Consider the following 17863-nt stretch of genomic DNA (forward strand, 5'->3'; position numbering starts at 1 on the left):
GTAGCTTACATCTCTTCTCTCATGAAGCAAAAATAGAAATAAAAATATTTCCTTCCTTCCATTCAGTAAAAATAATTTTATGTGCGTATTATTTTCCTGAAAGTATGGATCTCTTTTGCATGCACAGCACAGTTTCAAGAGGAAACTAAGTTAAAAGCACATATTTTGTGTTTGGTTTTCAAAATGGCAAGTGCACTTTTTTCAGAGGTTTTCTGATATGGATTCAGTTTCTGAGAAGTTTGCTGTATTTGCACTCATGTTCTTTTCCCTGTTGTCTTACAGTTTAATTTTCTGCTGAAATGATGTGAGGTCATGGTTGTCTAGGGGTATGCAAGAGCTGGTTCCAGTGGAGAGCCTGTGTTTTAAGGCAAGAGACTAGGAGTTGAGGTTTGTGTAAGACAAAGTCTGCATAAAATGGAGAATACTGGAATAGAGCAGGAAAGTATTTGTGGAGATGTGCTCATTATTTTCCAAATAATGTGACATAATCATTAAAAATTTGCTGCAGAAGTCAGGAGGCCATTCATGCAATTCAGTAATTTCTTCTTTATGAGAAAAAGCCTAATCTTTCTTGATCTGCTGCAGGTGGAGAAGGATGCTTTTGTCGTCACAGTCATTTAGGTATGGAATAGACTGGGAAGTCCAAACCAACTGTCTTGCCAGTCTGATGATGTCTGAGGTCATATTGCCAAGTATTCATCAGTTAACTCCTCCTGCACACATGTGTTGTTTCCTGGGGTTCATCTTTTCCTCAAGTGCAGCGTGGTTTTAAGTAAATACTGAGAAAATGGAGTTAAGTATGGTGAGCATCATAAAAGTGTAATACACCTTTTACATCCTATGTGTGCTGATGACACCTCACCCAGCCATTCTGCATCCTCTTACAATAGTATAAAACAAGATGGAGTGAAACAGCACTGTGGAATTCTGCAAGATCCATAGATAGAAGAAGAAATAAAGCTGCATTCACAGTGTGCAGGAAAAAGATAGATATGTTTGTGTGTTTACCCATTTAGTCTTTTGAATACAGTAGTATTTAGTTCATAATGATGCCAAATGTGTATGTGTGGGAGGGGTGGAGGGTGTTTAGAAAGCTGAAAATAAAAAATGCCCCTTTTTTTAAGTCCTCAGAGTGCACTGCCTGCATTTTCCATTGGCTAAGGACTTTCTGAGAAGTAGTAGTTTTGAGTAGTGTCAGGTCATTAGCTGAGTGAGCGGAGGCTTGAGGTTTTTTTCCTCTTAGGAAAAGATCAGTTCTGTGAGACCTCGATGCCTTTTTTTCTTGTTCTGAGTGTTAAGCAGGAATGCAGTTACAGACAGCTTCTATTATTGAAATATAAATGTGGTAATCTGTGTTTTCAGGGTGATTATTGTCCCTGTTCATGGAGTGATAATATTTTTAGCCCATCTTTTGTCTTGTTAATGTTGTCTGCCTGGTGTTGCAAGTGCAGGTGAGCATGTACTGATTGCTGTGTGGGACTTGCATTTTTACCTTGGTATGCAGTTACCAGTATTATTTCATCACAGCAGTTTATATTTTGACTACAAAAAATTAAAACAGGATATATATTATTTCGTAGTTTTGATTTGTCTTCTGAACTTCCTTTGGCTTTTGAAAAGAATCCTGTCAGCAAAAAGTCTTGACTTTATGTTTTGGAATTGTTGAGAAAACAGATGTTCAAAATCAACCATTTCAAAACTTGGCAGAAATATTTTCCCTAATGTTTTTTGTCTACCTGTCTTCCTGTTATATCTGGAACCTGTTTAGTAAGTTTGGTTTATCATATTTCTTATAGAGGATTATATGAGCATGACTTACCCAACCAAAGCCAACATACCTGAAATCAGCATGCTGAAATTCCAGGAGACAAGCTCCATTGGCTTATTCTCATTTCATTTTGCCTAGCAGCCTGGGCCCAGGAGGAATGAGGAGCATCTCATTACAGAGTACTTTGGAATGTAGAATGTAGGGCACTTCTGGAAAATGGGGAGGGTGGGTTGAAGCTTCCTTCCCTTGGTCCCACAGGGTGAAAACCAAAGGTAACTTTGCTATAGCAACCATTCTTTCAAAAGGACAATTCTACCTCTTTTTTAGGTGCCTTCTCAGCTTGATGTTTGAAATCCCATATGGCTGCAGGATCTTCTGTGAAGCCTGTTTGAGATTGAATTTTACACTCCCTTAGCTGCTCAGACCAAATCTTACTGTATGTGGGATCACAGGCTTTGACATGTGCCTCTGAAGAACTCTTGAATTGATGACTTAGACATCATTCAAAAGGGTCATAGGTGTGTTCTAGATTTGGAATTTTGTGTACTTTCTCCATTTTGCTGGATGATAAATTGTACTGTGTACCATACTATCATACTGTAATACCTACTATTGGCAGGTTTTTCACCTTATCTGTTTAAATAAGATAAGGTTTTTCACCTTATCTCTTTAAATAAGTTTTAAACTGGTCAAATTCCTGACAGGACACTGAGACAAGCTTGTCAGAGTCAGTAGTTTTGGATTTGTCTCTACTCTCCCTACACCTACTCTTTACATGAGTCTTGGAGGTCACCTTCTGTTGTCTCCCCTCAAGAAATTATTTTTTCTGCTTTCTTGAATCTTTTAATATCTTTAAGTCTCCAGTTATCAGTGATTATTTTCTTTGTCACTTCTAACCATTTTCTTCCCCTCACTACATCCTTTTTATAGATATCAAGATCTTGTTTTTGTCTTTAAACACTAGCACATAAAATAGCTATAAATATGTGCTTTCATAGAATAACCACCACCTTTTTGTGTTGTTAGTCTTTGTAACTCTTTGCAGATCCTTTCACAGATTTTCGCCTGTATTTTCACTCTTGTCTTCCAGCTGCTGTCTACATAGCAGGTTCTTTTCCCTTCTTAAATACATTTCCTGAGAGGTGCTGCCACTGTCCCAGACAGTTTTTGGTTTTAACCCTCTTTAAACGGGCTAACAAAATGGGCAAATATTAGGTTGCATTGTTCAGAATGTGTTTTTTTAACAGATGCAATTTATATTTGCTCACATTGTATATAAGTGATGACTTTTGTAGTGGAAAAATAATTGTCTTTCTGATATCATCCTAATGCTGACTTCTCAATAAGAAAAAATATCTGTGATTGAGGTACTATGTAATCACATCACTGTATGGTTTGATATTAAATACTAAATATGGCAGGAAGAGCTGAGTGCAGTTCTGTTTTCTGTTTCTATTCTGTAGAATTAGCAAATATAAAGTTGAAATGTATGCAGAGAGCTCTGTGTCTGCTCAGACTTTGACAAATATTTATGCATATCATATATATATATATACACCAAATAACACTGTAGCACTGTGAACTGCTGGACTTGTATGAGAACAGGAACAGAAGGTTACACGAGTCAACATCAGAGTACAGGGTGTTGCTATATGTTGTGCTGCTCTTTATGCTGTAGTGGGAAAGCTTATGCAGGAAGTACTGTAGTGCATGGTATATACTGGCAAACTCTTCTAGTAGAAGTGAATTTACTTTTGTGATAATTTTATTGTTTAATATCTACCTGCAGTGTTCTGGACACTGTAATGCATGTTTGTGCTGATTTTCACTAGCCAGACAGATGAAACCAAGCCTTTCCTGAGACACCAAGCAAAACTGTCTCCTACCATGAGCCAGAAGCCTGGCTGGGGTTGTTTTTTTTCAGCTCCATCATGGTAAATTGCACAAATATTGAAAGAACTGAAATAGGACTAAGTACTGTGGAAGTCCTTAGGGAAATTCAGTTAAACCTCCTTTCTGGTGCCCTATTTAAAAATAGGGAATTCTTTCAGCTCCTTGTGCTGAGTTTGAATAGACAGTTTCTGTGAAGGAGCCTGCTTAGTGATTCAAACCCCTGTGACCTCAGGGAGTAGTGTGCATCTTTGACCCAGCAATGAGTGTGCTGGCTGTGACCCAGAGTGCTTTGAAGCAGAGGAAGGTACTGTGGTCTAACACGTCACAATTATCACTTTTACATACTAGGTAATATTAAGACACTTGTGTGTCCACACATGAATAACTCAACTGGGATAAAGTTATCCAAAAATGGCTTTTGGGAGAGTTCTCATGTTTCTTCAAATGGCCTTTCATAGTGATCAGTAGAATCTGGATGAAGCTTCTGCTTCATTGCAAGAAATTTTAAAATATGAATAAACCCCATGTGGACTTTTAAAGAGAATCCTTGGGAGGTTTTATGACTCACTATTGGCATGGACCTCATTCAAGATGCTACATGTTATATTAGATACTTTTTCAGAAATGCTTGAGGAAATAGCTTGTCGTTCAACACATTAGAAATAGCACTGGTAGCAGATGGCCAAGAGAAAATGCTGTAGAAAAGTTGATTGTGTGACTCTGATTTCTTGCAAGTGTGTAGTGCAGGCTGAGCAAGGTCCTCCAGCTCTGGCAAAATGAAGGTTTTGCTATTGAGCTGTGTAGCTGAGCACAACCCTGGTATTTGGTAGGTGATCGTGACTATGAAGGCAGTGTTTGGAGAATTGCAGTCTGAGCACTGACAGCAAGAGTAGGTAACTGTCCTTCATGAGCAGCTGATCCTGAAACAGACTGTCTTGGCTGTGCTCCCAAGACTGATTCAGTCAGTTCCTGCCTAATGAACTGAAGACCACTTTCCTGATAATTAAGAAGAAACAAGCTGCCTGGACTTTATCCAGCCTCAGATTTTCACGCTGACATTCTGAGCACTTAGTTACTTGTGCTAGGTAGTTGACTGCTTCAAAGTCATTATCCCCTAAGTCATGTGGATTGGAGGGGAAATTTATTTTTGGTTTGTTGTGTATGAGGAAATCTTTACAATATGCATGTCTCTCTGATTTCCAGACCACTTTTTCTGAGTAGACATACTTTTATTCCAGCTTGGATAGCATCTCTAATGTAAATGTTCTGTGTCTGAAAGGGTAATAACACAGAATTGCAAGGTATCAGACATTCTGTGTATTCACCTAGTTATGCCTAGATAAAATTTCAGTTTTGTCACCCCCTCAGGAGTGGGCACTTCACAGACTTTTTGACAGTGTCATGGGAAGTGATAGCCCCAGTGAGCATGCTTTGTTCCAAATTAGTTTATATTCAAAGTCATCTAAAATTCTTGAAATAGTTCCAGGGTTTGGCCCAATTGGTAGGTCTCAGCAACAGAGCCAGTTGGTATTGCTTTATACCATGCGTGGAAATCAGAGAAAATTTATCTGTCTCATTTCACTGTACACTCAGATAGATGAGAGAGTTGAGCAACTTTTCTCTGGTCTGTTCTTCAGTCCTTATGTTTGCTCACAGCTCTTCAATGGCATCTTCCATGTGGAAGATCTTTCCAGCCAAAACCAGAAAGACAGAAATAATAATGGCACTTGATAGTTGTAAGCCTTGAAGTTGAGACCATGACTGGTTATTTCTCACTGCTACCACCCCCAAGTGGTTGCATTTGTTTGAATAAAAACTACTTATGGAATTGGAGTTTTGAGTTCAGGGCCGTCTTTCTAATTCTTCTAGTGGTAGGAACTTCTGAGATGTCAGAAAACAGACTTCCATGACAGAAACTTTGGAGGTCCAGTGGCATATGTCTAGTTTAGTTTAGAACTGCCACCTGCTCTGCAAGGAGTGTCTGTGTACCATATTTCTCATGCAAGAGAAGTAAATCCTGACAAAATAGGGAAAACCTCCCACTGTCATTAAGTCACCTTAGCAATCTCCATACAGTTCAACTGGGAAAGTGATGTTTTGACTGTATGAGGGGATAGGCATAGCTGCCATAGACAGGGATGTTTGTAGGGATGTCTGACATGCTGGTGTAGCTACAGCAGCTGGAGATGGTCTGTTTCCATGCTCCAGCCTGATAGTTGTGCTGGCAAAACTGCAGTCTGGATTTGAATGTGATGAAAAAGTATTTTCACAGCTCTTCTTCTCTTGAAAAATTCTGTCTAATACAATTTATGACTTGGGAGTTTGGAAAAAATACACGTATATTGATTGGTTTCCCTGCCATGTTTTGAGTAAAATACATTATTCGGTGATTATGTATGAATTTTCACTGATTCCTTTATTGATAGCTTCATTTCCTGTTGCATCAGGGGAATGAGAGAGCGTGACTAACATGTTTTCTGATGCTACAATTGCCAACTGTATGTTAATTTTCATTTTAGAATTCATTTATGGCTGGAGTGACTGTACTGCTGATTTTGAATGCAAAGCATATTAACCAGGTGAAAACTAGAAAATCTACTTTACTAGGAGTGATGAGTTAGACGTTATCAAAGTTTACCTCTGTCTTGCTGACAAAGCAATCCATCTAGAGTAGTGCACATATTTCAATGCATATGTATTTTCAAAATACACTGTCTTTTGACAGTTCATTTTTCTTTGTCTTGAATGTATTTCGGTTTGTTGGTATTTGTGTCCATCTTGGGAAATTTTATGTGAAACATAACCCTCTACTGGAAAAACTGAAACAAAAAATTAATTTCACTTAGTTGAACTTAGCAACCAGTGGAGATGTACAGTGTTTGTACCACTATTTTTTAATGCCACAATTATGTGTGGGTTGAAATATGTCCCTAGGAATAGTAGTAGGACTGCTTTTTGAGCAATGATGTGAATATTGCATTCAGCAGTGGCACACAGCAGAACATGGCAGGGCATCTGAGCATGGTAAAGTAGCATGTACTGAGTACTGCTGGGATGTGGAATGAGCTAGAGAGGTTAAAAAAAAAAAATATTGAACACTATGAGTATTTCAGCCACCAGCAGTGTGCAGTCATTCAGAATAATTAATGTCTGTGGTGCCAGTCATTAGTCATGGTCATGGTGCCTTAGGCAAAAGAGATGGGGACCACAGACTCTCTCCTTGGAACGCATGAAATGAATACAGAGGGATGCTATTGCATGAGCAGCCTGTCATCATCATCATCATCATCAGATGAATTCCTTTGTTTTCCAGGAAATACATACTAAATGGAGAATGGGGAAACCTGTCTTGCAGCTTGTCGTAACTACTAGGACTCATTTCAAAAGGGATAGGAATTGCCTAAACCAGCTTTTTAATTAATCTCATTTTAGTCTGGGCATGTAATACAGGTCAGAAGAATCAATTTATTAAAAGGGCCTGTTTCTCTCCATTGACTGTAACTGGAATCCAGATGACTTGGGCAGGTGATGCATGGCTGTGTAAAAGCCATCTCAGTTTTAGATGATTCTTGTTTGCCAAACATTATTCATGTAATAAAATCCAGTGAACCACAGTAATGTCAGAAATGGTATTTTAAGAAGCAAAATAAAATGTATCAAGTTTTTCCATGAGACATCTAGTGGTATGCACTTAGAAATGAATGTGTTACTGAAATAAGAAATAAAGGAAAGGAAATTTTATATTTAAAACAGCAGATTCACAGCATTGGTATTTTCTTTGTGACCCAAATGAAGGCAAAATAACTACAGATTTGAAACCAGAAAAGTTTCTTATCATAGATGATAAGAATAAATCCATTTAGAATTTGAGCCCATGGGCACTAGTCAGGAGAAACTGCAGTTCTTAAATATTTTGATCTTAACCACTGATAAACAAGAAATATTTAATGAAGGAACCTGCTGATAGTAGCTACTGAGACTGACTGAAATGCATTTCTAGCAGAGAAGAGTGATGTTGTGCAGAGACACAAGCTGACCCAGAATAAATACCTCAGGAACATATTCTCTTTCTGGACTGATCCTGCTACGTGAAAGGGACATAAGGTGATTCAGGATGTGCATGCATGGGAAAAATTCAGTTTCTTTTATGTATTCTGGAAGACTGTTAAATGTTCAGCTAGGCCCTCTGAGACCTGTCAGTTCTGGCAAAACAGTATCAAAGCTATTAAGTGAAATTCCTGATTGGTTTTACCTCTTTTTGCATAGAGGTAAGGACAGGAGGTACCTGAAGCTCAGGTTGAAGCACACTCCATACTCCCAGCAGCACACTGCGCTGTGACACAGATGTTGGCTCCCACATCCACATACGTGCACTGGGGCACAGCTGAAACAAAAGAGGGATTTACATTACGATGGGTTATATGGGGCTTACTTGGCATGTTATTATTGTTGCTCCTTAAATAAAATCCCCTGAAGTTTATTTCTGACAAGACTGTAGTAACTGTAGTACCATTAAGCAGTGGTTAGGAACATTTTGTTTATGTAGAATTAAAATATTATAGTTGTTCAAGAGATTGCAGGCTTCCTTTTGTGGGCATTTGTAATTATTTGGGACCAAATCCAGTTTCCAGTAAACTGGACAGGAATCTCACTGAGTTCCAGAGGGACTTGTGTCAAATTTCTTTAGGTTTTTGAAGACGCCAAGTTTTATAAAAGTGAGATTCTAGTTCAGAGCCTCATACAGGGGGGACCAAGACTTTGCTTAATATGTGCCATGATGTACTTTGCCATGAAAACTTTTTAATTGGATGTGGTAATGAGGAGGTTGATGGGTCTGCCTGGTTACTAGTTCATAAGCTGTTTGTATAATAACATAGGAAGTATGGGGAATAAACAAGAGGACACCAAATGTTAATCCATGAGCAACACTGTGACTGAACTGGATAGCAAAGATGTGGTGGGAGGACAGAAGGAGGAAGAGGCTGTTCTATATTTTGGTTCAGATATTTGTGCTGTGATCCAGCTGCAGAGGGAGTTGGACATACAGATACTCAATGAGTAATAATAATAATAATATAAAAAAGCTCATGGACTCCATTGTTCTGCAGGCATTGCACAGACCACCAAACAGCTCAGGTAGTTGGGGATTTTTAGTGTCAGGGTACAGGTGATGGTGAAAATGAGTGATTTTAATAAACAGTCACCTGCTGGAAGCCAATGAAGGAGAATACCAATGTGCTTTGCCATGGACTTGCAACCAAATTTTGAGACGGCGGGAAAAGTAATTTAAAGGGGAGCTATTATATTTCATACCAACTCTAAGGGAGAAACTGTTAAAGAATTGGGAGAGAAAAGGCAGGTTGAGTGAGAATTACCCTGCAATGTCAGGACTCACAGATTTCAGGAAGGGAAAGAGCTAGAAGAATTAGAACAACAGGTTTCAAGGGAACATGAGAGGACAGTGGGCATAACATCTCTTTGTGAAGGAGTCTCAAGAAAAGAAGTTAAAGAATTGTTTGTTCCTCAAAGAAAAAATATAAAGAGGAAAAATGCAAATTGAGACAGCACAGCAGAAGGACAAAAAGCATAGTAAAATAAATCTGTCTAAAACATTAGAAGCTGATTTATGTCAAGCACAAGAAGGAACCACGTACCATGTAGAACTAGTTTGGATTATTTAGAACAAATACAAAAGAATAGCAAAAGATGCAGAGAAAGAAACCAAACCAAAATACATAAAAGAAGCCAAGACCAAAAATTGTGTACAAGAAAAGATTGTGTACAATAATTACATGAGGAGTAACAGAAATGGTTCTGGAAGTATATTTTTAGTCGGAGAATGTTCAAGGAAAGTGTTGCTCTACTGATTAACAGAAGCACATTGGTCTTCACTGGTGTTATTTTGAGTATATGGAAAACAGCCTAGAACAGAGAAAGGACAAATCAGACAGTGCTTCATGTGTTAGGTGTTCCCAGGTTAGCTGTGCCTCAGATTTGCTATACTTGGAAACTGGAAGAATATTCTAAATTAGTCTCAGCCCTGTTAGCAGTTACCATTGAGAATCTGAAGAAGAAAAATTAGTGTGAAAAAAAATTCCAGAAAAATAGAAAAACACATCCTTAAAAGGAGGCAGGAGCTATGGGTGGAAGAGTCGTGCCACAGATTCGCAGATCATTTTTGTTCCTAGAAAAATTACAGACAAATATTAATTTTGTAAATTCCTGGAATTTCCTGGAGGAAAGGAACAAACGGCAATCAGCATGGATTTGTTGGAACTATCTAATACCCTGTAACAAGAGATTAAAATTTGTGGATAAAAGAAAAGGAGCAGATGCCCTACATTTTAATTTTAAGAAACTTCTGAATGCTGTCTTACAAGAGTCCCCTATAAACAAGCTAGGGAACATCAAGCAGTATTTATATGCAAGTTGCATGGGATATAGTTGCACAAGGTTGAATAAGGTAAACTCCAAGCAGCTACTGCTGTTTCACTGCTGTCTTCCACAAGAGTTTATTTTAGACACTAATATTTTTTTTTCAGCAATAATCTGGATTATGTTTTAGAGAATATGTTTATTAAATTTGTAGTTGTCACGAAGTTGAGAATGAATTGGAAGGATGCCAGAGAACAGGATTAGAATTGAAAATGATCTTGAAATGGCTTTGAAAATGAAAATAAAATAATATTTAGCAGGTGTAAGGATATGGCACTATACTTGGGCAGAATAGCCATAGACAGGGCCAGGGCAGATGGTTAAGCAGTGGGTTTTGAAAATTATATATGTCATAAATATTACATGAATAGACATAGTCAAGGTATTGTGAAGAAGGCATGGATGGATATAGCCTGTAAAATGTAAGGAGTATTCATCAGTACTCTGCTCAGTTCAAATACTGGGACCAGTTTGAGCATCACATTTCAATAAGGATATAGCTAATTAGAGGGATTTCAGGGAATGGCAATACAGATAGTTAGAGAGCTAAAAAACAGGACTTGTAAGGAAAAAAAAATGAAGAACCATAATTATTTAGCCTTCAAAGTAAAGGGTAGGTAGGAAAAAAAAGTTTTCAAATATGTGAAAAACCCCAACAGAGCACCTTGAGCCAACCAACCAACCATCCAAAGAAACACACCCTAAACCACCTTGAACCTACACAGATGAAGGGAATATCTGCATCCTGTATTTGTAGTTTAAATTATAAAACAAAGAATTAATTTAGACATTGAAAAAAAAATCCTGACCATAAGATGAGATACTTAGAAAAAGTTAGGTGAGAAATTGGTAAGTATATTAGCAGTGTTTCAAAATAGGGCAAGCATATCCAAAAATGATACAAAAGTCTATCATCTTTGTTTCATCTGCAGTTTGGAGCTGACTTGCTCTGGACCCTCTCAGCAGTATGATTGTTTTACATTACTGTGTATTATTGCTGTGCCACACAATGCATTTTCTGTTCTGTAAATCTTGTGGAACACTACTGTAATTGGAATTAAGATTATGCTTTTTCTTTTATTTCAGTGTGTGCAGAAGCTTACAATCCTGATGAGGAAGAGGACGACGCAGAATCTAGGGTACTTCATGCTTAGAGTCAAACACTTTTTCAATTCTCAGGCATTAAATTTAGGAGGAAAAATGCAACAGCTTTACCATTTCTTAGCAAAAACATTGTTTATTATAATATACTTTAGTAATCTCCTGGGAGTTTGTGTTAAAGAAACATTTAAAAGTTCTCTGTAATAGTCACCCATGTAGGACTTGATGTATTATTCTTAATTACTAAACCCGTGGTACATGGTTAAGGAAACATCTTTGTGCAATTATATTTACCCAGAGAGCACCTGCTTCTGAACACTCTTACTTGGTGTCCTCATAATCTTGCAGTAGTTACCTTTTTCAAAAGGCAGAAAAAAGTTAAATTGTGAAATTGCTAAAATTTTTCAAGGTACAATGTGACAAATAATGAACTGTATTTATTTCTTTTATTTGTATCACTACTTAACTTTTAAGATGAAATATATGAGTTTCAAGAGAATGTTAATTGTTTAAATTCTACCTAATTTTCTGGCTTGTAACACTGTCCGAAAGGTTACCCTATAGTATTACATCTATACATAGCATATCTTTGGAAGAATATGAGTTGAACAACTTGATTGATACTCAGATGAACTGGTAATTTAGTAAATCTCTGGCTCACTCAGATAGTGTCAAATGTGTTCATTACTCTGTGAAACTTCTGATATAAATTTAACACAGATACTATTTCACACAATATTCTTTAGGAAGTAGTCATGGCAAATAGCTGAATGTAACAGTGGTGCTTTTTATAAAACATGCATGCCCCAAATATGATTGGAGATTGGTAATGTTTATGTAGCAGTAGTGTAGATAAAGGTGTCCAGAATGGCTTGCAGAAATGAACTGGATTCCACAGGTGTAAAGATCTTGTGAGCTGAAATATAGCAGTGTTTCATTTGCTAATGCTATGGTGATACCATGTCATCATTGAGTGTTTATTCAAATCCTGAAGGTTTTGAAATGAGAGAGTTATGAATCATGGCCAAAATATTGTGTAAAATGCTTAGTTGAATTAGCTCAGTCCTTCAACTAGTGCTACTCTATGCTAATCACTCTTAAGAGCTTTTGTATTATATCCCTCAGATTATTCACCCCAAAACAGATGATCAAAGGAACAGGCTGCAGGAGGCGTGCAAGGACATCCTTCTTTTTAAGAACCTAGACCCGGTAAGAAATTCTTGGTAATGAACAGCATTTAGCAGTGCTGCTAAGAATGTTTCTTTTGAGCTTTGGAACAGAAATTTACAGATCTGACTTTTGTAACCTCTTCAGTATGCTTTCTTGACCATGTAATAATTCAAGAAATGCCATTTTTTAAAGCTGATATGCCACGTATAGAGTCTTTTGTTTACCTCCACAAGTGATAATGTTGAAATACATTAATATGAATCTGTATATTCATAAAAATTGATACATTAATTTTATTAATTATTGTGTATTCTTATTTTAAATTTGCCTGTATACTGATGTCTATAAACACATAAGTTAACTGGAATGTGTAGGTTTTTTCTGTTAGTTACTTTTTAGCATCAAATAGTGCTGAGTGCTCCATCAAAACAGAAAATTACCCCCAAAGCCTTCAGTTTAGCTATGGATATAACTGAACAAGTGAATCACGAAATAGAGGGAAAGAGAAATGTACCAGTATTGTGTTTACATTATTATTGTGCTTAATGTAGATACCATAAAAAAGCTTCAGGTAATTTTCTTCCACACAAATAATTTCATTCTGTTTCATATAAACACAACTATGAGCTTTTAAGAAAGCCTAAATGCACTGAATGAATGATCTGGATCAGAAAAAGGTGATAATGCTACCAAAAAAGCACACAGGACTTTTTTAGGGAAAAGGTGAGTGTATCAATCAAAACATGCATACTGAGGTTGGGATGACTCACAGCATCCCAAATGCTTTCTCAAGAGATTTGATTCAGTGCTGTCAAGGGAGGGATCATAGGGGAAAGAGAAACAATTATGTAGATTTTTAAGTATGAGAACAGAAAGTTTAAAATTTGGTTCAAGAGGGAGCTAATGGAAGGACCAGCCTGCAGCTCTGTTTGGAAGTCAGGTGCTATTACAGAAAATGCACATTAATTTGTGCTGCAGGTTTCCAACTCCTGCTTCTGTCTGTACAAAGACTGAACCCTGACTCTGGGTACTGTTCCCCTAGAAGCCCTGAGGAGCAGTGAGCCACAGAGCCCCAGCTTAGCAGAAGCCTGGAGTTACTGTTATGGAAGGGCATCAAGTCTCAACATGGGTGCTCTTACCTGTGCCTTCTTGGGACAGTGGGGATCCTGACACAGAAGGTTTCCTAACTCCCTCATGCTGTCTGTTTAATAGGTACTTAATCAGCTGTTCCACTACACTTGTTCAAGCTAAAGCCATGTACTCATTTACCCTTCTGCTCCTCAATTATTCTTCTGAATAGCTTCAGGGAATCAAAGTCATTTGTGGGCATCTGCTCTGGATATGAAACTGCTTTATTATATATTTTCTTTATTGTTAGTGTGTCCTGGCTTCCACTTGGCTGGACCATCATTACATTAGCCTGCCAGTGGCATTTTGGCAGACCCCTCTTGGTTAAGCTCTGAGCATTTCTCTCTTATGAGCCCTGCAACATGATGGATTATTGTGTGCTCCTAGAAGCTGCTGTGATGATAATAGTGCTTACAGCATCAGTCCTCTGGATGGGATCTGCTTTGCATTACAGCAAGAGCTAGATCTTCTGGCTCAATAGTCATCAGCCACTTGGTCTGCAGGATAGGGGTCTGTTGGCTATATTGTAATGTTGTGTAGACATAGAGCATTAAACTGCTCCTGTGTGGGCACCTGATGGGCTTTCTCCAAGGATGAATTCTTCCAAGAAATACTGAGGGATTACTTCCTCTGTTTATGAAGCTCTTCTCAGGACTGTGCTTGCTGTCTTGGTACTATTTTTTTAGTTTTGAACTATTTTTTTCAATCCTTCTTTTGAATCAGTTACTTGTAATAACTAATAGTTCCCACAGTCTGTTCCAGGTGTTTAGCAGAAGATTTCTCAGCTGAGTTCTCCCTTTGAGGTCTGCAATCCAAAGCCTCAATATGTGCTCTGGGGATCTCCCAAGTCTTGTTCACCTCCTTTTGCTCAGATTGTCCAGTGGATTAAGAACACTTGCTCCTGCTTGAAATGCTTTACAGGCAGCATTCTGGAAAGTTGAATAAGATAATTTTTGTAAAAGAGTTTTCCATTACAATATTTTTATTCATAAAAACACTGGAAAACTACTGAGCTCTGAAGGAAGCAAAGATATTAAAATATAACCTTCTTAAATCTGGCTTGTTCTTTCTGTGGAGCCAGGATCTGTAGTCCCTGGGGAACTTCTCCCACTCCTCTTTGTTCTGCTTCTGAGCAGCGACTCAAGGGCTCTGCCAGTGTAGTTGCAGTAATTAAAAATTCCTGTGCCAGCTCTCCTCCTCACCTCTGCCTCTCCATGAGAGATGCTGCAGTTTACAGAGTGGTTAGCAAAAACCTTATTCATCTTGAGGAGAGATAATATCTTCTGCTGCTAAAGCTCAAGTCTCTGGAACAAAGTTAATCTTTGTATCGATAGCATCTCTCGCTACCACTGTTGTGGTTTTTGGTTGTTTTTTTCCTTGTATTGAACTTCAGCTTCTTTCTGCTCTAGATCTGTGTATGAAAGTCACCATTTCAAAGGTCTCTTAGAGGGGAACAGACAATGTAAAGGGTTAAACGTTTTTCCCCATGGCCTTTTAGAGGGTGTCAAATACCATTTTCAAATACAGAATAACATGTCTTACAGTGTGATCAGAATTGCATTCAGTACATGATGCTCAGTGAAGTCCACCTTTTCTTAACACTTTATCCCACCTTCACACACTGTATTTTAATTTCAATGGAAGGATAAGATAAGACTATCACTAAAGCCAAAGGAGAAGTTGCAGTAGTTGGGAGTGACTTACAGTTCTGTACTCAGCGTGCTAATTAAAGAGGCCATTTGAAATTACAAGAGCCATCACATAAACTTAAACCCCAGCAGAATAATTTGAATGTAAGGCTAAATGAGAGAGGAGAAAAAGATAACCTTCAGACTTCGAGACAACTTAGGACTTGCTATACATACACAACACTGTGTTGAGCCCTCGTTTAACTATAGTAGTTTTTAAATAACAGATGGGTAAATTTGCACATTGATATTTGTAAATATTGATATTTGTATATATATTTGTACATATTGATATTTGTAAATATCAATATTTCACATATTGTCTGCGATTAAAAATATAATAATGTAAAGAAACACCAGTTCTCATACATTTCCCTGAGCAACATTATTATGTTTTAAAGGCCAACTCTTATAGTCTAAAGTTACTCGAATTTTATGGAAACTTTTTTTAACTTTGTAGACTGATGAGAATGTGACTGGTCAGTGAATGTGAGTTCAGCAATGTATTCCTTAGTTAACTCATTTAAATAAAAAATACTTTTAAATAATTGACATTTTAGCAATTTTTGCCTTTCTTGGGGCTTAATCATTTGCCATCTAGTTGCTGTCACTCAATATCAGTTTTTCATAGCATATTACAGTTTTGGAAAAATTACTCCAACAGAAAAATACGAATTGAAACATGCATTTGCAACAAGATCAGGGAAGGTTTTGCAGAGGTGCTTGGTTACTTTTTAGAGGACCAGATCAGGAAAGAATCAGGAGACAGGTCTATTCAGATGTTTGTTTTCTTCTTCCTTTGCTGTATTAGATTAACTCATTCCTCTTCTAACGTATCTCTTCCTGTTCTTCTTCCCAGGAAAACCTCTTCCTCTTAGAGTATTGTTTATTGTCCTTCTCAGTTGCCTGCCTGCCTTGCCACAAGCTATAATAATACTGTTTTGTTCCCAGGATTGCCATGATGTGCCAGACTGGTTACTCTGCCTGCACCCTCCTTTGTGCTCCAGGTGCTGGAGGTTATGACAGTGGGCTCTGAAGCTGCTCTCTTTCCTTTCCACTTTCACTTTTTGTAAGCCAGCAAGGAGAAAACAAGATGATGACCAAATGTCTTCAGCCCTTACAGAGAACAAGCCTGAAGTTGCTATCACTGAAATTTCTCTCTGTTCAGCCTAACAATTGTTTTATCACCAGGAAGAACAGCAGCAGCAGCAGCTCATCTATTGGCCAAGGAAGCCTTCTACTCTTACTTTTTACAATACAATTCAGAGTTGTTCTTTTGGTTTTGTCTCTGAAGAGGAAAATGTGCTGGGGTGATTAACAACAGGCTATTTAGTTTGGAAATTACGGCCCATAGGGCAGCAGTAAAAAAACCTGATGAACCTTTTATTGGAGCAAGAGGCTGGCTCAAGGGGCTGATACCATCAAAGCTGAGCTGTGCCCTTGCACTTAAAGTCTGAATCCTTTCTTTGGCAAAAATTCACAAGCAGTGTTAGATCATCTATTCTCTTTCAGAGAAGTTTAATATTGGAGAGCTTTGCCCTGCTAATGCTTGTACAGAATATATAAAATAGGTCTTGACCCTTTTCTAAAAAGTAATGAATTATACATATTGTTCACAAATATGCAAAAGCAATTTCTGGGCACATTGCCACTTATGTACCTGGAGAATTAGTATAAGAGAGCACAAATATTGATTAATCAATTAGAATAGATTAACTTGAAGGAAGATGAAAGAGAACATAATGTAACTGTTTTATGAATAGTGGAATCTTATACTTAAGGCCTAATCAGTCCTTGAAACCACTAACAGAAGAATCTCATGCTGCTCTCAGGTTCTTAAGAATTTTGGTGAAGAATTAAAACTACAGATTTTGGAGCAATTAATGGGAATATACATCCCACTCCTCACCCTCCATATGTACCTATATATATAAACATTTATGCATATATAAAATATGTGTATAATATATATAACTGAGCCCAGAACGCCTGAACGTGTTAATACTCTGCCCTCTTAGATGACACAAAGGTGGTGACATTGAGATGCCCTTCCAGAGAAGGGCAGTGGAGCTGGGGAAGGGTCTGGAGCACAATTCCTTTGAGGAGCAGCTGAGGGAGCTGGGGGGGTTCAACCTGGAGAAAAGGGGGCTCAGAGGAGACCTTGTCGCTCTTGTACTGCCTGACAGGAGGCTGTGAGCAGGTGGGTGTTGTCTTTTCTCCCAGGTAACAGGACCAGAGGAAATAGTCTTAAATTGACCTAGGGGAGGATCAGATTGGATATTAGGAAAAATTTCTTCACTGAAAGTGTTATCAAGCATTGGAAGAGACTGCTCAGGAAAATGTTTGGGTCACCATCCCTGGAGTGTTGAAAAGAGATGTAGTTGTGGCACTAGGGGTAGTTACAAAGTGTGAACTGTGTTACTGAGCCTGACTGATGGGCATGTGCATGATATTTGAGAGGCAGAGTACTGATTTAGCATGTAACTGTGTGGATGAAGGATAAGGTATATTCTCAAGGAAAATACTATTGCTTAAAGATACTGATTGTACATTGCAATACAAATTAGAGTCTTTGATAGTGAAGAAATGAATGCCTTTTCATTAGTTTATAAGTGGATATAACACAAGGAACTAAATATTTTGAATTGGGTCAGTATTGCTGCTAACATTTTTATCAGAG

General features: G+C 37.8%; 1 protein-coding gene across 1 annotated transcript in view; it reads left to right on the top strand.

Annotated features, from left to right (window-relative positions):
* The window catches only part of PRKAR2B (protein kinase cAMP-dependent type II regulatory subunit beta), a 75129-nt gene that overhangs the window by 46099 nt on the left and 11167 nt on the right, over window positions 1-17863 (top strand). The window contains exons 3-4 of the mRNA XM_041405370.1: window positions 11183-11235; window positions 12323-12406. Of these exons, the coding sequence (XP_041261304.1) occupies window positions 11183-11235; window positions 12323-12406 (137 nt within the window). The remainder of the gene's footprint in view (window positions 1-11182; window positions 11236-12322; window positions 12407-17863) is intronic.

Source organism: Onychostruthus taczanowskii, unplaced genomic scaffold, assembly GCF_017590055.1.
Source record: "Onychostruthus taczanowskii isolate IOZ18803 unplaced genomic scaffold, ASM1759005v1 scaffold23, whole genome shotgun sequence".
Taxonomy (NCBI): domain Eukaryota; kingdom Metazoa; phylum Chordata; class Aves; order Passeriformes; family Passeridae; genus Onychostruthus; species Onychostruthus taczanowskii.